The following is a 25526-nucleotide window of genomic DNA, read 5'->3' as shown; positions in this document are numbered from 1 at the left end:
CAAAATATAACTGACCAGACTGCTCAGTTTTCTCAAACTGCTGCAAAATCTCAGTCCCAGTTCCTCTGAACAGGATCATGAAAACGGCAGCTTTAAAAGGGTGCATTCTTGTTTTTGAAAATACACAACTAGTCTATACAAAGACTACCTCCTGATTAAGAACAAGGAAATATCTTTTCATATGAAGGGAGACGTTCAACTGCCTTTTTAAAATAATCCATATCCTACTATGTTTTTCCCTAAATAGTTACTATTCATGTCACTGATGGTTTCACTTCTTAATGTGACTGAGGGTAAAAGAAGAAATTTGAATAGACTGAATATACAGTACTGCTACCTTAATCCCTGTGAAGTTTCATAGCAGGTCATAGCTATTGGCTCTTGATTAGCAAATTTCTCTTGATTTCAAATACATCCTTGGAAATGGAAAGACTTCTTGTTGTTTGACTGTAATGCATAACTGAGTTCTGTTTCTTTTTACAAATTCAAGCAAATACTTTTCCAGTGGAGTGGGTGTCCCAAAACTTCCCGAAAATCCGTTACAAAGCACCATGTTCAGCGACAAGAAATAAGAATATGAATGAGCTTGGAATTGTCATCAGCTGTTAGACAAATTTCAGATGTGGTAGTAGGTGGTACCTGGCCATTAATGTACATAGATGCTTGCTAGAGTACTCCTCCTTCCTTTCTCTTCATCTCTTCTTGTCATTTTTCTTCTCACTACATCCTCATAACCTACATAATTGGGGATTTCTTCCCCATCTGTGCCCATATACAACAGAAATTGTATCGAACATAAGTGGCATCAGGCTCTGCATATATTATTATAATGTATATTATCTTGGAAAAAAGATAAAACATACTCATCAGGAAGAGAAAATTAGATTCATCAAGTGTGAAATACAGTCCTTGACAGGGGAGCAGCATAAAGCCAGATCTCTTTTGCACAGGGTGAAGCCCTGTGGAGCAGTGCTAAGTGATGTGCTGTTCCCCGCCTGCCTGCCTGTCTGTCATGGGGATGTCTTCTCTTGCTCATCAGCCTAGCATGCTAAAATTGAAAAATCCTTCTGCAAGTGCCACACACTTCAAGTCTAACATTCCTCCTCTTGATGTGCCAACTGAGGACATTTAAATAACCAAATTCATTCTTCCAAGAAAAAAAAAAGTCTATTGTTTATAGGGACAGAAAAAAAAGTGACAACTCTAGTTTCAGGCTAAAATGCTTAGTTTTTTTACATCAACGTTACCATTTATTTGATTTTTTTTTGAATGCATTTTTCTGAAAGGATGGATTAAGGTAAGTGGATTGAGACAGTGGTTTGTGGGTGTTGACTGGGACACTTTATGAGAATCTGTACAGTTAAAGCATTGGATAGTTAGGTGTGTAGTTCAGCTGTGCCACTCGGAGCTCTAGAGCTGGAGTGGAAGCAAATACCCTCTGTTATGTCATGGAAACAAATACATGTCACCTCTGATGTTCACAAGTAGTTTAAAATGTAATTCACATGTGCAGCTTAAATGTCTCTGCAGAGTCCTCACCTGAAGAGGTGCTGGGGCACGTGGGAGCTCTTTGCAAGATGGGATATGCCTGAGGCACTGGGCATCCACAGGAGCACATCTTTTAGGCTGGACTTCCCCTAGGTACAACCATGTCCTTCATCCCAGAGTGATGCACAGTGACATGGAAATTGGGAGCTGCGCCTGTATGCAGAGAGGTGGAAACATCTGCTGCAGAACTCATGGCAGCTTTTAACATTAAGTCACCTTTGTGAATTGTAGAGGGGGAAAAACCCCTGAATTCTCAGTCATGTTTCCTTCAGAAACACCTAACTGATAAGGAGGCAGAACCTGCAGAAGATGGATGTGCTGTCAGGACAGGTTTGTGAGGCACCTTCAAAAACAATGGCACTGCAGGAACCTTGAATTCTTCCTGCTCTCCCCAGATGAAAATGTTCTTTAGACATGGTAGCAGTGAATGAATCATTTTAGTCCATCTGAATTTATCCTCCATAGAGAAAAATGGTACGGTGGACTCGTGTGTATCCTGCTTTTGACCCCTCTAAGAGCATCTGCTATGACGAGAACCTGCAGAATTCACCATTAGCAACAGGCTGCAAGAGTATTAGTGATGAGAAGGCATGAGGGATACTATTTTCTGTGTTGTAAATGTATACTCTCTATTTACAGATAATGTTGGAAAAGAGAATTTATTTTCTAGATAACATCCCTGTGCTAGGTCATACACACCGATGTCTGAGAGACATTTTTATAACTTCAGAAAAATGTATTAATTTTTTGATGTAATTGTAAATAAACAATTTTCTTAATTCTGTCTTATTGCTTGAGTTGGACTTCTCTGATGATGTTACCAAAAAGAAAGCTTTTGAAAAATGTAACAGGTGAAGTCATCAGCTTTTTGCAGAGGATTATTTGTCCTTTGAGTTTGCTGTTTCAGGATATGTACATCCCCATTTCTCCTTAACATAGATGACCCTCATGCAAGTGCAAAATAGTTTTTGTCTGACCTGTGTTATTTGGATACAAAATACTGTTCTTGAAGTTAATGCAATAGAATTTGGAATATGAAGTAAGTAAAATTATTAATTCCGGTTACTCGTTAGAAGCACAAATAATGAGAAGGCAGGATTGAAGAGCAGACCAAGCTAGGTCAGATAGTGTTTTGAAGCACATAGTTCTAAATTTGTTATAAAAACAATTATAAACAAACAAAATACTTGTTCTACATTATGCATTTTTGACATTTTTAAAAGTAATATTTACTAATGTGCTATGAATTACATAAACAAAAATAAAAATAAATCATAAAAATATTAATTATACACATATGTGTAAATCCAGGCGTTTTCAAAGTTAATCTTAGTTTAATCTGCTTTTGTGACATTGCTGAAGAGTCAGCCTCTGAATTAGAAACTTTGAACTGTTAATTCCCTATTCAGATGAGATTTGATTGATAAGTTTTACACATACACACATTTACATATAATAAAAATGTTTTCTTGAGTATATAAACCACAAGCTTGGATCTTAGAGATGTTAAATAAAGAGGGAGATGTATGTATATATTTGAGAACTTGTTTTACCAGGGTCCAAAAGGGAGTGGTTAACTAAACCTCAAATTTCTCAAATGGAACTTAGCTAAGATACCAGGAAATGCACACAGCTTCTCATGATGTGTTGTTACCCTACTGCTACTTTACTAATAATTATAAGAAAAAAGAGATTAAAAAATCTTGATTACAAAAAAAGAGATTAAAAATATCTTTATTAGAATACCATATATCAAGAAGAGCTCAGAGGATGATTGTTCTTTATTTTTTAAAAAATGGAACAATGAAGTATCCATGAATACACAGAGCATCAAAGCATTGATTTTGTTTCTGTTCACATGGGAATAATTGTAGAAGAAAGAGTTTTGCTGAAAATAGGCTCTTAATTTATTTCTCCTGAGCCAAAGTTACATTTTACTAGTTCTTTTTGATAAAAGCCCACGTTTAATCACTAATCCTTCACATCCACTAACTCTTTAATTTTTCTATTTCAAGCATGTCTTCTGAAAAAGTAAATCTCCTAGACCTTAAGGAGTCAATTCCTCTACAATCAGTGGAGCATTAGGGAAGAATGTACTTGAAACAGATTAGGTGGATAACTGTGGCCATCAGCAGCAATCCTAGCCCTCAGAAATGGGTATATCATCATCTCTTCACTTTTCAATAGACTTGGCAACTGTGTTTTTGTGAGACAGTACTTACTGAATCAGCACAGTAGCAAAAAGATAATATAGCTGTTCTTTGTTACACAGAGACAGACCAGAGAAACTTGAGAGGGCCTGGTGGCTTTCAAATCTATGAAGCAGTCATTGGAAAAATAGGTGGTTGTGTGTCTGATCTCCTCTGTAGCCTGACAGTCTTGTAACGTGATAGTACTAGCTATGGAGTTCCTAGATATCACCTTCTGCATCCTACTGCAGAATTACACGTGCCCCTCATACCTTGGGTAGATACCTTGGAAAATCAAGCTGCAACCTGAGAGGAGTTCTAGTACTCCTGTTTCATTCTTAGGATCATTCAACATGTAGGACACCAAGCAACAGAACTGCAAAGGTGACAGTGAGCTCTCTGTTTCACATGGGTTTTCTGTTTCAAGGTTTTGTTCATAAATTGCTGCAGCAATTCAACAATCACAGCTTTCTTCGAAGATCATATTTGTTTCAAAGTTGAAAGCTAACAGGGATCAGTTGTTGAGATCTGCCAGCACTGAATCTGTACTGCCTCGTTTTGCAGGGGCTTATTAACAAAGGATTTTATTTATATCACTTTCTTCTTGTTGTTACCAGTTTTCACCTACACACTTAGAAAGAATTGGGTTTTTTTCCTTTCCTGAGAAATGACTAGGATGTAACCAAGTACCAGAGAGATTCAATCTGCAAAAAGCAGTATCATTAAATGCACTAAAATTTAAGACAGAATATTAACTCTCTTCTCATTACCTAAACCTACAAATAAAGTGTTAAACATGTATGTAATTATTGTGTTGCGTCCATTGTTTTGCACAAATTACGTATTTTCACTGTTGTCTCATTAGACTCTCATACCATGTAGAAAAAGAGAAGATAAAATTCTGATTCTAGACTTCAAGTGACAATTTGTATTGTCACTATGTACACTTGCCAGTAGCCCACAGCCATCTTTCTCATCTTTCTGGTAATCACATGAAGAGATTTAAGGCTAAGATTAGCTGGAGAGATAAGAACTGAGGGGAGGCAGCAGGAGACTCTAGTAATGACATACGAGCCAGGGAAAAGTGAGAGTTACTGCTTTGGCTCGAGCACAGTGCCTGTTGTGAAGGAGAATTAGCATCCCTAGGTTAACCCTACCTCCCTTTGTGAGACACCTGTTGGGTCCTTTTTTTTTCCCCTCTTCCTGTCTCTTCCCTGCCAACAGAAATCTCTGTGATGCTGACGAAAAACACACACTGGAAATAGCAGTGTGGGAAAGGCATGAGGTTGCCCATATGCCAATAGGTTTTTTTCTTGATGCTCACACAGTTTGTATAAATACTTTATTTTGCTTAGGCAGGAGACCAAGAGAATGGATTTTAGATAAGAGGAAAGTATCTTCTTTTTTCCTTCTGTTTTTCTTTGTTCAGGCTAACTTATTCATTGTAATAATTTCCGTTTTCTGCTTCTAGCCTAGTCAAATTTTCAATTCCTTCACTGATTTGAACTTTTTCCTCTATATACTTCAGGTTTAAAACACTAAAGTAAATATTATGTTCAAGTCCTCAGGTTATGTTGATGTATCAACCCTTTATTTTCTTCTAATCCGGGATCAGAACCTCTGAAGTGTTTACATTTGCTGTTCCAGCCAAGTGTCCAGGGTGCTTTTGTATAGTGTCCAAAGGGGCTTCATTCTGAGTGGTGTCTGCTGATGCAGAACTGATCTTACAAGATCAAGTGATGTGATCAAAAGAAGAACAGAGGCTAGTGAAGTTATCAAGGCATCACTTTACCTGATGTTTTTTGCTACAGAAGACAGCAGGCAGTTTCCTTGCTTTCACATAGTTCAGCTTGTAGGAACTTAATGAATTTAGACTGGGTGTATTCACCATACTGACTTTCTCAGCAAGTTATAGTTTTCCTTCAAAGGATTTTTTTTTTGTTATTTCACAGTTTCAAGAAGTCGGAGAGGACATAATTTACCATGTCCTGTGTAGGTAAATAAATGCTTTAAACACTTGTGATCTCTATTTTTAAAATAAATGCTTACAGAAGGATTGAGAATTTAAATAACACAAAGTGGGAAAATACAGAATACCCTGCTTCCTGCAAGAAACAAGTGTTAAATAATAAATGCTTGTATATTCCTTATATAAATAATATATTCTTACTTGAATACATAATAAACTTTAAGAAAAACTGCTGTCTTTTTGTAACATTATTTGTAACCAACCGTATCTAGTCAAAAAGAAAGGATCAAAATCATCTCTCAACTGTTTTGTTCCTCAGTGAGTGGCTAACTATAAATCAAAGTTATGATCACAAAGAGAAGGTACGATGAGACATTATGAAGTCAAAACTACATACGAAGGGAAGAGATTTCACCTTTTCAAAAAAGTACTCTTACCTTCCTTTCCCTCTTCTCTGCAGCTAATTTAGGGAAAAAAATCACAAAATTTTGTTATAAGTACTGCCTTAGAAAATACTGTAGCTTTCAATGCTCTTCTGTTCTTTGCATTTTCAGCTTTATGTTTTGATCTTGTCTCTTAAAGGATAATTTGGTATCTTGTTTTTACACTGATGCTATGTTCAGTGTCTTCTATACAATGCAGTGGGTGTTGTCAAATGTAAAGGGTTGTTGTAGCTGTAATTTCATCTTTCTCACAGATGGCAAAATCTTCTGGTGAAAATTTTCAAACTCATATTTATGCACCTCCTCATCCTGATTGCTTTAGAAATTGCAATGAAGCTAATAATTTGGAAGAAGAAGAAAAATTATATCAGTGTTTAAAAATTATTAGGCTTTTAAGGTTCATTTTAAATGCTCATCTTTGAAAGTTCTAATTGCATTATTGCTCTTCAGGCCTTGAATTAAGCCAGTGAAACTCATCTTATTGAAATTATCCTGAATTATCTGTTAATTTTAGCTTTACTGTTCTATGATTCATTATTATTTATTTAAAAATCGGCACTGGAAATGTGACAGTACCATGACACTTTCTCTAAGTAGCTGTTGAACTCTTAATAATTCTAGGTACTCTACAGGTCAATCACACATGCACAAACAAATCAAATCTGAAATTGCTGGCAAAGATGCTCCCGTGACTTACATTAGTCATGTGGAGGCTTCAAGGAAAAAATTGGACTCATTCTGTCTATGTACAGTAATGAATATGCTATGAAGATTGACCAAAGTAAAGCAAATACAGTTCTCAAAGTTGGCTTTCATACTTGGTTAAGGCTACAAAAATCCCTAGCTGAGGACATGAACAGGAGTCACTAGTCAAAATTAGTAGAGTAAGAAGCAGGGCAAGATTTCTTAAGATGTTGTAGACATTGTAAGGTTCAGAGAACACAGAGAGCATATTTTTTTCATTTAAGGGAACCTTTTGAATGTTGTATTTGAATGAGCTAAGCAGAGTATGCAGGAGCACTTTGCCTGAAATGTCATCATTTCAGTGTTTGCCCAAACCAGCTAAAGTGACTGAAGTATCTGAAGGCTTTCACTGAACAGCTTTCATGGTGTTGAGGATGCTGGATCCAGGGGTCTCAAGACAGTTTGCTGTCTGTGATCACAGATGGCACTGCTTTCCCTGCAGATAAACTGTGTCCTTTCTATGAGCTGTTTTGCAAAACATCTCAGATGTCTCAGACCAGCCTGTCTTATTCAGGTGTTGCTGCCAAAGCTGCTGGAAAAACATGGTGTATAACGCTGCCCTGCGTTGTGCAACAATTGCATCAGAGGCTCTGTGTCTGAGAAAGGGACTGAAGCAGAGAGCCTGCATGCCTGTGGTATGCATGAGAAGCTAGAGCCAAACAGAATCTGAACACAGCTCAAACATACAGACTAAAACAAGGTCTGATGAGTAGCCAGAGAAAATGATGACATTGATGGTATGGTGACATGATGATAGTGAGGCACCAATGCCCCAGGCAATAGGGGAATGTATGTAGAAACTCATGGGGATATGCCATTAATGTTTTTGAGGGCAGTCATCTCGCATCCGGCAAAATGAGACAGACAGACATATACTCAGTTGTAGCTCATGAGTTCCTGATTTTTTTCTCATACATTAAGAAGGAAAAAAACCCCATAAAATAATCAGTTAGGGCATTTTAAAAAGCTGTAAATCAAAACCACATTGGCCTGCCTTGTAATGACACTTCTATTGTCAAATGTAACTATTCTGAGGTATGATGTCTCCTGGGCCACAGGGAGATAAATTTGCATGAGTCGTTCTCTATATATCTGGACAGTAAGAGTGGGTTTCATCATACTGATGTAGATGTCTGATATGTAGGATGCAGGCATTTACATCTGAGGTAATCATCTAGTCTCCCTTTATAGTCAACAAAGGGGCAAGGCACTCCAGAGTATGATTCATTTCATGTAAAGTAGGTCAGATGAATTGTAGCCTCAAAGTGTCTGTTCTTCCTCATTGACTGTGACAACAGTTGAGGGTGAGTCTCTGAGCTGTCCATGTCTACGTCAAAAGTGCAGCACTGAAACCCTCTCCAGAAGATGAGTCATGAGAGAGCTCTGTATGGTTGCTTTTTGTTATTTTTATTTATCTATTCATAGTAATGTTTAACTGTAGGACTGTAGAGTGACAGTGCGCTAAACCTGTGTACCCATATCATCTAAACCAGAGTGTGAAAGCACTGGTAGTATTATTCTTTAATCTTGCTTATTCTTATTAATTTGAATAGACCTTACAGATACATACTATGAAGAGTTAAATAATTTTGCTGTTTTCTAACAGTTTAGCTCATTGCTCCCTGTACATCAAGTGTAATTTACCATGGTGAAGTACATCTTTACACTTACTGATTAGCATGAAATTTAGGGCAAGACAAACATATCAATTTCAATGAGAAAAAAGGCTACTCTTTCCCTCAACATTTCTGAACTCTCCAGATTAGACTAAATAAATATATTAAGTTAATGGAAGGACCTCTGAATTTAGGAAAGCTCTGTGCTGATAAGAGAAGCACCAAAGAGGTGAATGGAAGCATATTGGACAGTCTGGTATCATAGGAGTAAGATTTGCTGTATTGTATAAACCAGTGGCTGACAGCAGAACTCTAGTAATACAGAATATTTTCCAGAGATAGACGCTGAAATTTTTCCAAAGCTGGTGCTTTAACCATGAAGTCACGTAAATACTTTGATACAATGTACTAGGGCTGTTGGCTATGAATTATGAATGAACTTTGCTAATCACCACTGAATTTTGATCTCCCAACCATTGATTACCTGCTGTCATTTGATAGTGTTTGCAGAAGATTGCTAAATATAATAAAGCATCCTGTGTAGGCCTGTGGAATTATGATAAAAAGTTGACAGAATAGCATTAAGAATTCTGGAATGTATTCTCATGAGCTTGAACGAATAACAGAACCTGAATGCAAGTATTAGAGGTATGAAAAACTACTGGCAATTATAAGGACCTTTTATGTCATGCAAATTCTTCACCTTCAGCCTGATTAAAGGTCTTCAGGCACAACAGAACTGAGCTTGCAAATTTCCAGGATTATTATTCTGTAATGCCATGGTGAAGCTAGTGAATATTTTACAGACTTACCCAGTGTACTTGCTGTCAATTTGCAGTGATGTTTTACCTCAATGAGGAACCAAAGGCTGGTGTTTATGCAGCACATTTACTTTTCCTAGTAACCTAGCATAGTAATGCAGTGATAGTCCGCAGAATTAAAAGGAATGAGGCATAGAAAGACCTCAAGAAGATGAGAAACCTGTTCTCTAATACCTTGATAGTACAAGAGGTCACAATATTTTGGCTTTGGGAACAGCCCAAGAACTTAATTCTAGAGTACTTACCAGAGTAAAGAAATGCTGTGTTTCTGTATGATTATTGTTTTGACCCAAACTGATATTACATGGCATTGCAGCTACTATTTAACTGCCTAATATTGTCTTAAGTCAGAGGATAATATTTTTATTTTAAAGATTGCAGACCAATTCTCTCATAGATTAGCACAGAAAAGGAAGGTTAGATAGACACTTATCTTGGTAGATTATTTTGCAGTATAAGACATGCACATACCTTCTTTTCCAAGAGTCATTCAGGTATTTAATAGGACACATTTAAAATAATTTGCTATATTTTTCTCAATAATTTTCAACCTGACTAAACTGAAACAGATATAAACCTTGCACAAAACCTACCAGAGTAAAACCTCAGCCTTGACAACTTTCAGAGCTTGGCCTACTCAACTTTAGTGGTTATGTGAAAGAGCCCCAAGTTCAGACCAGCCAGGATTCATTCTCTGGATTCATAATTTACTTTCAAGTTGTAAAAGCTGTATTAGAAAAATCATTTGCTTTTTAAATGTCTAGCAAATAAAAGCCATCAGTTTACAGTGCAAGTGAACAAAAGCCAGCAAGTGAAAACCATATATAACAAAACAAAGATATAACTAAGCCAGATGACTTTTTTTTTTCAACTGCACTCAGCTGTACATATATGTATACATGATCTATACAATGTTCCACTTGTATTGCAGTATGGTATCATGCTACTTCCAGGTTCTAGTGGTTTCTCCAAGGGTTTGTATAGTAATCTTCTGCTTATGTCCTGCTAGCAGTGCAAGTGGAACATCATTCAAATGAAAATACAGAAAGAACACTCGAAGATATTTTTTTTTTCTGAGAGTCATGCTTTTCTTCTGATGAGTGCACTTGATAAAATACATTCCATCCACCCACAACCCCCTGCCTTCTCTGTGTTCCACTGATAATGTGACCCACCACACTGAAAGAGTATTATTTCCTGAAAGGCTGTAGGCAAGCATGATGATGAGAAGAAAAAAGAGGAATGAATGTTAAGCAGAATGGGAGAGAGAGGAATTGTGCATATGTATGAGAAAGCAAAAAATTAAAAGTGTGCTGAGAATTGGATTTAGTAAGGGGGGGAAGTAAGTGCATATTTCTTTTAAGATGTATATATCATAGAACACAAAAGAATAGTTCTACCTGCATCATCAGTCAATTCCTACCAATTTGCGAGAGATGAATGGGGGTAATAACAATAACCACATCAGCACAAGTTGCATGTTAATATAATGGAGTTCATATTTTGGAAAATGTGTGAGAGTACACAAAACAATCCTTTTCAAAAATAAGTTTCTTTGCCCAAGAGAGGGCAAAGGAAACAAGCAGAGATAAAAAGTAACTAGTTTTAACATAATTCCAATATTTTTTTAAACACATATCTATGTAAGTTCACACACACTCTTTTCATCCATTTGTCCTTTTCACAACTATAGTAGATATTTTTGCTCCCAACGTCTAGGAGGAATGATGAGGAGGACTCCATCTTATCAGAAGGCTAATTAATTACTTTATTATACTATATTATTCTATACTATATTACATTATATTGCATTACATCTAAACTGAATCTGCCAAGCATTCCACTGCACTCCACTGCACAGAATCTCATGACTGTCAGCCGACAGTCCCGACACACACACACACGCGCGCGCCCGCTTGGCCCTGACAGGCCAAGGAAACAAAACACCATCACTTTGGGTAAACAGTCTCCATATTGCATTCTACTTTTGCACCAACACAGGCACAGCAAATGAGATAAGAATTGTTTTTGATCATTCTTTGAGGTTCAGAGTATGTGGATCCCAAAAATATTCTTGGGAAGATTGCCTTGCTTTTCTCTGTGAGGAGAAATGTGGCAACACACAACTATGAAAGAAAATGGTATTTAAAAACAAATCATTGGTGATAGCATTTACAAACAAAACTAGATAGATTTAAAAGCAAAGATGGGTTGAGACAAGAAAATTACTCCAGCAGTATTTGTCAAATACATGACAGTACTCTCTAATTGATTTCAACAGGGGCAGATTCCCTGCTATATGCTTTATTTAATGTAACTTCAAAGTGTTACTCATTGCCAGTCATGTCACTTCTTTGAGCAAGACTTACTCCAGTTTTAGCTGGAGCTCACCTTGAGAGAACCATCAGGAAGAAGCCTGTGCAACACTTAAGCTCTTGTGCACTGTTAAATTTCACTTTATTACCTGTCCTAAAGTTTCCCCTTCAAAGTTATTAATGGAAAGGAATACAGTCTATTTCATGAGGTCATATTTTATACACTCACATTTTTACATTTTTAGCTGGCTCAAAGCTGTCTGTTTTGTGCAGTGTGTTATATTTTGCCCTTGACAAAGCATCAGCTGATAACCAACAGCTTTGGTCCTAAATATGTGCCTCATTTTCTTCCTGTAATTCATATACTGTTCTCTCTTCTGTGAGCAATATCCCACAAGTCATTGCCAAATAGCAAACTATGGGCCTATTGATGACAAGAGAAAGAAGACTGCTTATTGTTAATGGATAGGTGAATAATAAATCAAAGCAAGAACTTGGGCATCAGCATTCGTGTATTTTAGCAGGCTGAATGAATTTAGAGGTGTGAAAAATCAGAATGCTTTGGGGATATTCTGCTTTTATTTACCTCCAATCACTTCTGAGTCAGAAAGTTAAGTAATCTAGTATTGGCAAATGACAACTTAGTGTCCAGTTTTGCCTATGAGGCTACATTGTAAACAACCATGCTAGACTATTCAACCAGAAGATGAATTTATCATTTGTATTGTAACACTCATCACTTTAAAAGTGATTAATTATCCTCTAGAGTCTGACCTATGCCCTAGGGAAATGTTTAGGCCTGTACATAACTCTATTAGATTGATTGATGTACCTAAAGCTTTTTATGTTTTCTTCCAATCATTACAAATTTCTCATTTAATATTGTTTATTTCAGGACTTTAGAAATGTGGGCTGTTTCCCAGAACTTTCAGGTGTGGTGATGACACTTCAAAACAACTGCAAAATAGCAACCAATCTGCCATCTCTGGCATTATCTTTTACAGCTATACCTGTTGAGAGGCAAAGACAGTCCAAACCTTAGCTGAACTGGACTGGATAAGATATCCCGGTCTGATTTAGATTGTGTCAATAGCTGTCATGTATCACATGAATTACAGAGGCTTTATCTGATCTATTATGGTAGGCTGTTGAAGCTTCTTCAGAATAAATCATACAATTACTTTGTGCTGTCTGATATATCAGTTTACACCAACTAGTAGTAATAACTGGGGAGTCTGGATTCAGTACTTAACTAGCTACAAGTCTTGTATAGCAGATAAAGAAAATTCCAAGGCAAATCATTCAATAGCTTTGTTAAAAAATCATTGTAACAACATTGTTATTACTGAGAACATCAAAAATTTTATTAGGTTTTCATATTAGGTTTCCAACCTAAATGATTCTGTGATTCCATGTTACTTAATGTTTTGTAATTTTTTGCACTCTATTGAAATGGTTCTTGCTACAAATATATTTACTGTTACTTAAATCTTAAACCATCTTCTTTAATGTATTAGCTCTTATCAGTCATATTTTTCTCTCTAGAATCTAATTTTTTCTTGATTCCTTGGTCTTATTATCCCAGATCTCCTTTTAGCTTTCTGGTCATTACTTCAATAAGTTTTTTAGAGATATTTTGCTTGATACAACAGTGATCTGGTAACATGGACTGGGTGTTCAGTAGCAGCTGAAGCTCTGCTTGGAGCAAAAGCTCAGGTGCAATTGTTGAATGTAGGGTCAGGTTAGTGTCATCTGAAAGTTTATGAGCTCCAAGACTGCTCTGCCATGCAAGCTACAGCCCACTAAGTGATCATCCTCCTGAAAGAAACGCTGTGCTTCCTGCCATGCTTCCTCTCATAATTTGAACTGTCTTTTGTCAGAGGCCTCTAAAAAAGCTGCAGAAGTGTTTAGGTGTTTGTTAATCTACTAAGGCAGCAGCTACCATGCTGACTAGCTGCCTGCCTCTTTTAATTACATTGTAAATTTTTTTAGATGTCATCTATTCTTTTCCAATGGAAAAGCAAAATTGATGCAGTGGATAATAATATTTTTCTTATAAACACAAATTTATTATTATGATTTTTTTTCCTATTGCATCTCATCCACTGTCATGTGTTTTTTCTATTTCCAGAAGATTTCTCATGTCTTTTTTGCATCAGACATCTGGTCAGTATAGCTCAGTTACAAGCCAAGGATTGTAAGAACTGTTTCAATTAGGATAATCTCCCAGTCACGAACAGTACGATCTTTGTCATCAGAAAGGAGAATTATATAAGGTTGCTTCTAGACATTGTAGGAATTCTGGAGTTGTGTGGTTGAAGGGAGAAGTGTTTTTTGGGTTTTTTCCCTGCACTTAAAACACAGAATTAAAATGCCTCAAACAGTATTTTATCATTAAATACTATGCATTAATTTCTTCACTGGGATACAGAGCTGTGTTTAGCAGTGGTGTTACTGGCTAGTAGTGGCTCTGGTGGCTGTGCAAAAGACACAAGAAGATGTGAAAATGGCCACAGAGTCAAGATGGCAGCATTGCCAGGTTCAACTCTACTGGCAAACTTAAAGGCAAAGCTGGAAGGCAGCCATGTAGTGGCAGAGGAGAAAATCCCCTCTGCTTAAGCTCTGTCATCCTGAAGACTGAGCGGGATGTGTTTTGCTCAGTTCACTCCTAATGTAAGACAGTGTGTTCCTTGCTTGAGTAGGCTACTCTCCATAACTATTCCTTATGGCTCTGTGTCCCCAGCCATAAAGGATTGTTGAGCATCTTATAGGTTGGTTTGGGCTTTTTTTGAGGTATTTTCGTAATAGCTGTGTAAATTAGGAACTAGTGTTAAAGAGAAAAAATTTAAGTGATGGTACTGGTACTGTTCAGCTGGACCAGAATCCCACTCAGCATTCAATATGGCTTAAGCCCCCTAGACTACTCTTCAGAGACACTTTGTTATTTCCCGTGACAATACAGAGGTGCTTAAGGAGAAGTCAGGCCACCAAAAACACATACTTCTCCATGTTTTCTTTGGGTCATACTGGTTCTCTGTAGTAGATCAGGTCTTTGGAGACCTAGAAAAGAGCGTTAGATTTACTCTTCTCTAGTAGACTTCCCATTTTTCCAGAGCAGACTTTACCTGCCTCTAGAAAACTTTATTAGTTGATATTTAGATTTATAAGAAGAAAAGATCAAATATTTCAAATATTTTTTCTTGGGCATTGTCATCCTGAGGGTGCTTACATAAAGACAGCTTCATTGTTTCAGATTTTCTGAAAACAAACCCTATGTTTCTGCTGTGCCATATTCTCTTATGCAGAAAGTAATAAATATTTTAGTTCTAGTACAGATTAGCCACTTTCAATTGTACCTTTGTTCCAAAGATTGTTTGCTGCTAAGACTGAACCTCTCTGTCTGTTGTACGTGTGCGTGCATGGTTTGTCTGTACTTTGGGATTTGGATCTCTCAACAGTGGTGCTTGTTGCCTAGCAAAGTCTGGTCTGACACAAGACTAATACAGTATGTGTAGGTAAAGCTGATTTTAAATTTAAAATGACAGTCTGTCCTTTTTAGTAATTTATTAGACAATGTTTATACTGACCCGTATGTCTTTTGTTTTCCCTTCTCAGATGTTGCAAGAGCAATTGAGTTACTGGAGAAACTACAGGAATCTGGAGAAGTACCAGTACACAAGCTACAGTCTCTAAAGAAGGTGTTGCAGAGTGAGTTTTGTACAGCTATCAGAGAGGTATGAATTTGAGATTTATAGTTATTTCTCAGACTAACATTCCTTGGTACAGAAAAGCATATTTGCCTTTCAGTGCTATGTTGTATAAAGGATGATAGATGTGAGATGTGTCTGTAGCTGCTTGCTACTGTGCAGAGTGTGGAAGTTACTGAAAAACAGACACAGAACAATTGCATCAGCAAGACATCAGGGCTGAGGCAATCAGCCTTGCTCAGGAGAAAGGGTGATTAATTAGTACTTTAGTATTCTGCTCTCACTGTTTGAGGGTCTGTGGTAGCCTGTACAGCACTGTGCTGGGATATGGGGTCATGCCAGTCTGGGTCAGTGCAAGGTTGGATGCCTGTCCTTTGGGCTCAGGTGTGTGATAGGGAGCTGCTGATAAAATCAGAATGCATTGACAGCCAAAAGGGGCAAGGCTGAAGTTAACTGAGCTGACAGGAATCTTGCCTTGGAAAGCAGTGGTTGGGTCCCAGTGGGCCTTGCTCCTCATGTCAGAAATTCTTGTCATACTGCTAAGAACTGTGGTCATTCCACTACCAACTCTGGTCAGGGCCTTCCTAAGCTCTGCCCAACAGTAGATAGATGAATGAATAGTAATTGTTTTCTTCAAGTCAACCTAGAGAAGATGCACCACAGTTCTACGTGCATACAAGCAGTATCTTTAAAGCAGTTAAACAGCAAACACTTCTGTTGGAAGTTTATTAGAAAGAAAACATGGCTTAATACAACGTTGTGTCAGATATTTTACCTACTAAACCAAGGAGACTCAGGCTGCCGAACAGAAGCAGCTCTAAATGCCCTAATGAAGGCAACATCTTTTTAGAAAACCTGTAAGAACTTCTGTTTCAGCTTGTCTGTCTACTGCCTGGAACTAATCATCCATTGCTGAAATCAATGGGGAATCTCATGTTCCCTCAATGGTAGCAAAACTGAGCTCCTGATAACTAAGCAACAGGAGCAGATTGATTAAGTGGACTGCTGAGTGGCTGAAAGGAAAGAAGAGATGAGCAGACATCAGTTTAATAAGCAAAATGGGACACACACTTTGTTTTATGGAATATATTCTTCAGTGTGAGCATCAGAGAGATGCTTCCACCTAATTAAATTGCAGTTTTCAAGACTTTTTAAAGGGAACAGGGTTCCCTGACAATAAATAATAAGTAGTGTTCCCTGACAATAATAATGACACTGTGTACCCTCAAAAGCTGACATTCTGACTAGTCATTTCATTTAAGCAAACTAAATGCTTCTTTAAGTAACTACAGAACATAGAAAAGTTGTGGGGTTGTTTGGGTTTTCTTCAGATAGCAGAGCCTGGTACTCCAATTGTTAAAGGCAGCTTTGAGTCTTTGCAGCATTGTCAGTGAAATCTTAAACAAATTTATATTAGTCTCAAGAAAACAGTTACAGCAAAAGCAAAATTGAAGAACAAGGAAGCTGGCTTAGAAAAATGCTTTCTCAGTTCAATGAACTGAAAGTGGATCTTGACAAAATCCTCTCAGTGGCACAAAAGAACTTTACAGAGTATTGTATAAAGACAATCTGCATGTGACTGGAGTTAGTTGTTACACAAGAATTGAGTGATGATGAATAAATAGTTCTGCCAACTTCATAAACAAAAAATTGTATTTCTTATTAAGTTTATATATCATCTTTCTAACATATCACTAGCAGAGAACAAAATTTCTACACCCATGAAATTTGTACCATTCTCTGATACGTGTGTAAATCTTTTAGAAAAAAAAAATTCAAATATAAAAGGCCCAATAATAAATCTTTTCCTTTAGGGAGAGTGGGAAGATTGACATATATACATTGTGAGTACTTAAGGTTGTTCTGCATGTGGCTGCTCTTTTCATCTACATTAAGTCCTTGGCAGATATTAAGATTGTAACTCTTTTTTTCCACCAGTTGAAGAGCTGTTTGAAAACTTAGAAAATAATTGCTTCTATATAAAAAAAAGATTATAAAAGCATGGAATATTTTGGTCACATTACATTGTCAGCCATCTCCAAGCACTGCAAGAGGGACTGGGAGGGTATCTGAGCTGTGTTGTGTTGTTAATCAGGGATGCCCTTCTTGTCTGTCCTTCATGTACACTGGAATTTATTGAACAGCACAGATTTTTCTGAGTATGTTTGCATTTGAGATAGTTAAGGCTACACAGAAATTTCTCTACAAATGCTCTGTCCAGTTGTTTGTCTTTTCTTACCTTAGTGCAAGATGTGAGAGTGTGGTGACTAGATTTTAATTTTCTTTATTGGCGCCTACACAGACTAGAGGAGAAAAGTTGTTGACATTACAAGAGAATGCACAGCAGCCAGTTGGAAATAATGAGAAAAGTGGGAGTGAAGCAGACCGGGTGTGAGCTGTAGGTAGGAGTAATCAAAATGGGATGAGGAGAAAGGCTTTGTGTTGGTATGCAAATTCTGAAAGAGGCTGCTTTTTATATATATGCAGATATTCAGATCTGCAGTGTGCTGTGTTCATTTTATAATGCAAGATCTGAGCCTTTCTTTCATCAGAAAATCTAGTAAAAGAGACTAAGGCTGACTTTTGTAGTCCTATAAACACCATAGTGGAGGAACTTTGTAAAATAAAAATTTTCATTTTCCAGTCCAAGAAATTATGGAAACTTAACTGTCCAGTGAGTTTGATTGTTACAATAAGTCTCAGAGAAACTCAGCATTGGGCTGAGGGCAGATGAAAGGATCAAAGATGAAATGCAGTATGCACTGTACTAACTAAATTGTCGTGTCTGTTGTACAAGTAGAACTAACTACAGAAGCAGGAGGTTACTTTCATCGCCCATTAACCTTTAAAAGGATGAGATATGGTATTAGATGGCATACATTCCTATCTAATGTGTAGGAATCTATCTAATGGCTGTAATTAATTGTATTTATGGGAATTTATTTAGTAAATCAAATTTCAAATCCCTACACTAATATTCCATAGAAATATTTTTTTTAAAGTGACTGAGTGAATGAAATTTAAATAGAAGTACTTTAGCATTTTTCAAGGATGCTGTGTTAGGAAATGGTGATTAATGGTTCTCACATAGCTAAATATAAGTACCACCAACTGAAATATTCTGTCTGGAACTAGGCAGGAATATGGATTAGCTCTGAAAATCATGGAAATAATTGAAGTGTATAATGGCCTCAGTATTTCCTTTTCACCTGAATACCCCTAGATGAGAAAACAAGTTAACCAAAGTCTGATCGTACCAAAAGTCAGTTTGGAAAAAAAAATTAATTTTGTTTTAAAATTACTTCTTTTAAAAGCTCCCTAGCTACATGAAGATTAATTAGTCTTCTATAGCTATGTCATCTGATAAAACTTGCACAAATCTTTCCCATTATACCATTAAGTCCTTTACCCTTCTAAATGTTTTTGCTGTTTATTTAAAGCTGTTGCTATGTTATAGTCATCTCATTTCCAAGAGGTTACTGGAATAAATAAAGTGCTTTGAAAGTGAATGCAATTGAGCTACCGAGAAAATATGCAACATAAAACTAGACAACCTAACTGATAGAGTTACTTTAATTGTTGTAAGTCAGCAAAAGGAAGTTGTAAGAACTGAAAGATAAGGTAAATTTCTGGTCTGGCAAGAAACCCTAAGGACCTGTGGGCACAGATGATAGAATAAAAAGCTGAGCAAAACATCATGGATCATCAGCAATGCCTTAGCAGCTATGTGAATTTCATTTACTGCTAAAATCTGATAACTGGTGGTCAAGAACCAGGAGAATAACAGTACAGTTTAATAAACACTGGAATCTCCTGAGCAAAGTTTTCTTTCAGATTGATTCCTTGATTTCCAATTCTGTGCGTTAAATATGTAATATTCAGGTGTATTTAGTTTTTTCCCCAGCTTGCCTTTGCTACTCAATTTTTTATTTCATGGTTAAAGCTTAAGTTTTCTATGTGGATATTGTTTGAAATAAGATTTAACTAGGAAATACCTATGGTGAATCAATGCCAAAATGAATCAGATAAAAATGTGGCAACCAGACACACAAAAGTAACCATTATTTTATATTGTTATGACTCCCACCAAAATATCACGTCATCACAGAAAAGCAAATCTGTAGGATTCAGTCACTGATGAAGGACTCTAATCTTGTCCATCTTGTATGAGATTAGTCATTGGGAAAGCATGTTGTCTTTGAAAATAGTTTAGTTCCTATGTCAGTAGTTTAAAATTTTTTTAAGCTTGCTATAAAATATAAACAGAGCATCCTGGACATTAAAAGACTTCTCTTGACATACAGGCATAAAAATGGCAATGGCAGAACACTGACCCATATTTTTCATGAGCTCCTGATGCTCCCTAGTTACTTTAGAGATATACTTGCACATGTTGTATAGTATTAAAATAATAGTTTCATTATATATTAGGTAGGATAGTTTAATAAGCCTAGTCAGTATTTTGAAATTATTTCCTTTAATTACTAGTTTCATTTCCATGCCTTCGTGATCTGAACGCCCAGAATCCCAGTGCTGCTGATGTGCAATGTTTTTTTATCTGGTCATGTCCTCAAGCTGCCCACTCATACTTTCCATTACTAACCCTGATATGTGGCTTTGCAAATATTAAGGGACCAGAAGAAGGCTGCTGGGTGGTGAAAACTGAATCTGGTGGTACTATACAGTGAGGCCATGTGTGAGAACAGAAGGCTGGCTGGAACCCTTAGATGTTCATTCACTTCAGATGTCCTTATGTGGTTGTATACTCCATTTTTACAGGGCTCTACTGAATACAACAATCTGGATATTAGCAGGACCCAGGCAAAAATCCTCATTTATTCTTTTATTCAATTTTAATTTAAGATTTTAATGTAGGAGTCATTTAAATACCTGTTTTTATTGTGTTTCAATAATCTTAAAATTTATTTGTTCAGTTTGCAATATAATGCTGTTACTCCACATCCCAGACCTAGTCTCTGAAAGCAGAATGTCATTGTTTTCTGCCTCATGAGTCCTTATGAAAATGGAGGTGCAGCAGGCCAAATTCTCTCAGTTAGCACCAAGGTAAGCCCCCAAGTCCAAATTCTGCCCTGTCTTCATGCTTTATTTTTGCTGAAAGCTGCATATTTGTTACAGGAGGAGAAATACAATTCTGGTCATCTCCACAGGGCAAGCCCAGCATTTGAAGTTTGCAAATTATAAGATGCAAGCTTGGGAAAAAAAATGTGTTGAGAAGACTTGCAGCTATAATTCACAGCAGAGAACTGTGATTAAAGCTCAGTGGGAAGCCTGACATCTAAAGATCCCCTGCTGTCGCACTTGCCCGTGCAAACCAGAGTGCTGGTCAGACTGAGCAGAAGTGATATGCCAGACTTACTAATAAGGCAATTAGTAAACAAAAGGGCAATAGGACAACACATAGGAGTAAAGTGACAGAGATTTATCAGCTCAGACTTATACCTCAGGTCACAAAACCAGTGTGGTTGTATTAGCATGATGCCTCATTAGACTGGCTGGGAAGCAGAGTTCTCCTTAGGCTAATCTGATACCTTGTTATAACTTGTTCTAGTGTTCCCGATAGCTTATTCACAATCACTGCGCCATTAGTTTAGTAGTAAGACTCATACTGTAGCAAATATGGAATTGTGCAAATTCACCAATTTAATTCAGATTTTTGCAGGTTTATGCATTGGTTTATTTGTGAGTTTTCAATAAAATTTGTATTCCTGGATGTTAATTGTAAAGTTTTGTTATTTTATCTTTTTTTAGATATTGGAGTAGATTATAATGTCAGCCAAACCAGTTCAGTTTACCTGAATTCTGGGGCTGTATAGCATTTGCAAGAATTTTGTATTGTACCTTTCCATGCTTTTTTCATTTCCACTGTCCCAGTGATGAAAAGCCACATAAAATAATAAGTTTCCACTAAATGAGTACTTCCATCACTGAGAGGAAAGGCCATTACTTATCTTGTCTCAAATATGATGTTATGGCACAGTAGCAATGTATTCACTCATGCTTTACAGAATTTTGCCTTCTGCCTCCTGGTTGCAGGTACTGTACTCATAATGATGAGTTGAAAGAAAGATTTGTAATGTATGTTTATTAGATAATAAAAAAATCCAATTTCTAAAGATGAGCTGTCTGCTCTTTGTGTTGCCACCATGCTGGATTAGGCATTGAGGAAGTTCAGCAGAAAAGCGTAAGTTAGTAGTACACACAGTTTTAATTACCCTACTGTGTTAAAACATGCCGTTTTTTAGGGTGAATGTAATCAGAAATTACTCCAGTTTTGAAAAACAATGAAGCATTACTCTGTTGCTCACAAGCCCTGGATGGCATGAATGAGAACTTTTGGAAATGATTACCTTGTAACTCAGCAGATGGCCTTCATTAATGGCAATTATATGAATTTACCAAGCTGCCCAGGCATTATCTGAGAGAAGGCATTATTTAGTGTCTGTGCAATTACTAAGTTCCTACCACTTTCATGACTTCACTGCAGGAGATTTAAAACAGCTGCTGTTGTCACCTGGTTTTTTATCTGCCTAGAGCTAAATACGTAGATTTCACAGATGGATTACTCTAGAATCTGGGACCAGACTGTATCGTGGGTCGTTAATGGATGCTTTCTCCCACTGGTTTTGATTAAAGATCAATTTTTAGAGTTGGCTGGTGGCTATAAATCTAATTATACTTACACTCTGCTTGTGTAACTGTGTCTTTTGCAACAGATAAATAAATACTTTCGTGCTTCAAGAGTCCTGCAAGATTCAAAACAATCACATGTCTTGTACAGTTTATCTGGGTGGCTGTATCACATTTACCAAAACTGAGTGGTGCTCAGGTGATGTTCTTATTTTGGCACACAGCTGCAGCTGCATGTTCTATAGAAGGTAATTCCAGTGGCACATGTGTGGTGCATCTCAGCATCTTTTTGGTTTGCTCACATTATCATTTTCGTTTATTATTGCAGTATCCTTTTTGATTATATAAAACTCTTCAGAATAGACAGAATAACCTCTGTTGCAGTTCATCTCAAGCCTGCTTCTTCCTCTTGAGAGGAATCAGCAGCGAGTTTAACTACTGAGTAATGTTAATAAGTGAAAGATTGTTGGAAGCCACTGCACCATTTTTTTTGCCTTGGTGGAGCCTTAGTATCCCTCTGCTGCTACTTAACTGATGTCACTGATGAGACTCCTGAGAAATGCTGCTCAATCTCCATTTTTTAAGAAAAGAAATTGTAAACCTCTTTTAGAACTCTATTTTATCTGTATTTTTGTTGTCCTTTAAAACAAGAAGCATCAGTAGTTTCCTTCCTTCCTTCCCCCTGTCTTCTCAGCTTGATAGGAACATTTGAGATGAGCCTGCATGATGATGTCATGTTTCATCCAGGTGCTCATTTTGGCAAGGTTTTGACAAATCTGGTAAAGTTTGGAATATGGCTGTTGCTTATGTCAGCCTCAACAGCATATACAAACTTACTGATGAAGTGAAGGTTATTAGTGTTTATTAATGCTTGGTGTATTTTTGAACTCAAAAGTAACTGGCAGAGAGATCTAAGAGGGTGGTAAATTATAGGCTGTGAGTTCCAAGTGGTCTTGTGGGAATTAACTAATCACACATGTTGGTATTTCTTTTTATCCCAGTATATTGCAGTAGAAACAGCAAAAGAGACTTTTAGGACTGTATTTTGCCAAGGTTTAGTGATTGCAAAGGATGCAGTTTCTGTAACACCTGTAACACTGTTTTAAAGATGCCATATCATAGTTCCCATTGACTTAGAGCAGAATATAGAACAGTGTGCAAGACATAGGAAATAAAATAAATGATCTAAGTATATTTCTCTTGTTCCTCATATAAGTAGTTTTTACTTGCAAATGAAAGTCTATTTTTCCTTATACTTAAAAGGGTATTAAGCAACTTCCTACTGACTTCAGAGTGTCAGTGATGACTCCAGACAGAATTGACATTGGAGGGAAGAGGGGGCACACAGAGGTCTTGTGTATCCTAACAGCAACACGGGGCGTGTTTCAATTGACTCACCCAGTATGTGCAGAGGATGTGACAGCGTGCATTTTCGGGTACATCTGCTACATACTTCTGCTCACACATAAGGGAGGAAAGAGATTCTGGCCCCAGCCTGTAACCCCTGTTGGGTTGTTTCTTGGACAGACTCAGAATCATATGGCAAGAGCTCAGGGACCAGAATTTGGTCACCACAGATACTGTCAGATCAGAGTGCACACCACCATTTTCCACACAAAAAAATAAAAGAAAAAATTCCACTTTAACTTGAGCCTTCATGAAGTATTACACCCTAAATTAAAATATTATACCTTTGTAGTGATTATCATTAATTTATTTTTAACAATGTCTCAGGCCCATGCTGTTTTTTATCTACTGCCTAAGGACAGCTTAATAATGCATCAGTATTCAGATCAGTTTTTTCACTTTGGTGGAACTGACCTAGTTTCCTCCATAGCCCCCATCCCCTAGAGAAGGAACATTTATATAAAATATCCTCAATGAAAATGGTAAAGATAACATTCATAGTATTTCTTACAAATGGTCTGAAATTAAAACTGTCTCATCTCCTCAAGTTGTTAAACAAGATTGAATTTCATTTACAGGTTTGTGCTTTTTAATGGGTTAGCATCCCTATGGCATCATGTGGCAACATCCATGCTGTGTTACTTCATGGAAAGGGAACAATGCAACAATTGTGAAAATAGTGCAAAGTTTGGTTTTGAAAATAGACACCAGTGGTTTTTCCAATGCAATCATGTAACTGCTCAAAGGGTAATGAGAGCTTATCATGTAAAAATATTCAGAATGCCAGCAACCTTGAATGACCACATTCTGTCTGATAAAAATAGCTCATTAATACAGACTAGTTGTCACAAAGCAGCTTTTTCAAATTCAGTTGTCGAAATTCAGTAGCTGCAAGCAGCAACTTATGTAATACAGGCCTGTCAGTGCTTCCAGTAAGAACAGTAATGTATCACGTGCCTTCCTCTCAAATGAACTTTCCAGCCATTTCAAGCTCTCTGTACTCACAGGTACCTATTGACTTGTCCTGTTGACATTGATAAAAGAACTTTCGTCAGCTTGCACTCAGGGGCAGACTGGATTCTGTACAGAATATACACCGTGATCTTGGGTGTAAGATTGCCTAATTCTGCTTCTGTTTGGATTACTCAAACACCTGTCATAGTCCTATTACAAAATGGGCTTTTGTGATTCATTTGTTCAATCTTGTTTAAGAAGAATCTAAGTTTATTGTAAACTTGAAGTTGTGGTGTGTATGCATCGCATCCATGGCATTCTCCCACAGCCAGTGGTTTTGTGGGGGTCTGTCCCTCACAAGCACTGCTATTTAGACAGTTACCAAATTCTCTTTCTTTTTAGTCATTCAGAATAGTCCCTTCCCCAATTTTTTAAATTAACTACCAAAGATAAAAGTAGCTGTTAACACAATGTTAATATTTTTTGAGTCAACTAGATTGATAGGAGAGAAAGTCAGCCTGCTTTCAACTGCCAATGGAACTACTTCCAACTTTCAAATGGAACTACTGTTCTAGACTATGGTGTATGACAGTGTTTAGTACAGAATCTTAGCAAGAGGCCATAGCTCTGTATATATATAGCTCTGGAGAAAACATACTCTTAAAGATGTAAATGTGCTTTCCCAAGCATTCTTATCACATGAGATGATTTTTTAAGAAGCAGAACACAGGCGCAAAACCAGAAATTCCATCTGATATTCAAGAGATACAAAACTTCACACACTGCAGTTAGATATTTTCCACTTTCATTGAGCTACCACAGGTTTATGGCTGAATGGAATTGCTCCACTGCTTTGGTTTTGAGCTTGAGTAAGATTTCAGATGTAAAAAGTCATTACAAAAGAGGAGTTAAGAAAGAGGAACTGTAAAAGAGGAAATGTGGTTGGGTCAGCTGCATACCTCCTTGCTGCTAATATACACGCTTTCAGTTGTGTTTGACATGCTTTCTTTTTTCTATGTCATCATCTGTTCAGGTGTCATCTTAGGTGGATAATTAGATTTGTTTGTAAGTTATTTTGTAGAAAGGCAAATACTGTTGGAAATTTCAGAAAATGTACCATAAGCGGCAAAAATTTTGAAAACTCTTGAGTTCTGGAAAGTCTGTA

General features: G+C 37.0%; 1 protein-coding gene across 1 annotated transcript in view; it reads left to right on the top strand.

Annotated features, from left to right (window-relative positions):
* The window catches only part of LIN7A (lin-7 homolog A, crumbs cell polarity complex component), a 46752-nt gene that overhangs the window by 4173 nt on the left and 17053 nt on the right, over positions 1-25526 (top strand). Inside the window, exon 2 of the mRNA XM_054277837.1 lies at positions 15261-15379. Coding sequence (XP_054133812.1) covers positions 15261-15379 — 119 coding nt within the window. The remainder of the gene's footprint in view (positions 1-15260; positions 15380-25526) is intronic.

Source organism: Melozone crissalis, unplaced genomic scaffold (assembly GCF_028551555.1).
Source record: "Melozone crissalis strain CALT ecotype California unplaced genomic scaffold, PUWL_Pcris_2 ptg000004l_1, whole genome shotgun sequence".
Classification (NCBI taxonomy): domain Eukaryota; kingdom Metazoa; phylum Chordata; class Aves; order Passeriformes; family Passerellidae; genus Melozone; species Melozone crissalis.
Note: the sequence above shows the minus strand (reverse complement) of the source record. Positions and strands in the feature narration are given on the sequence as shown.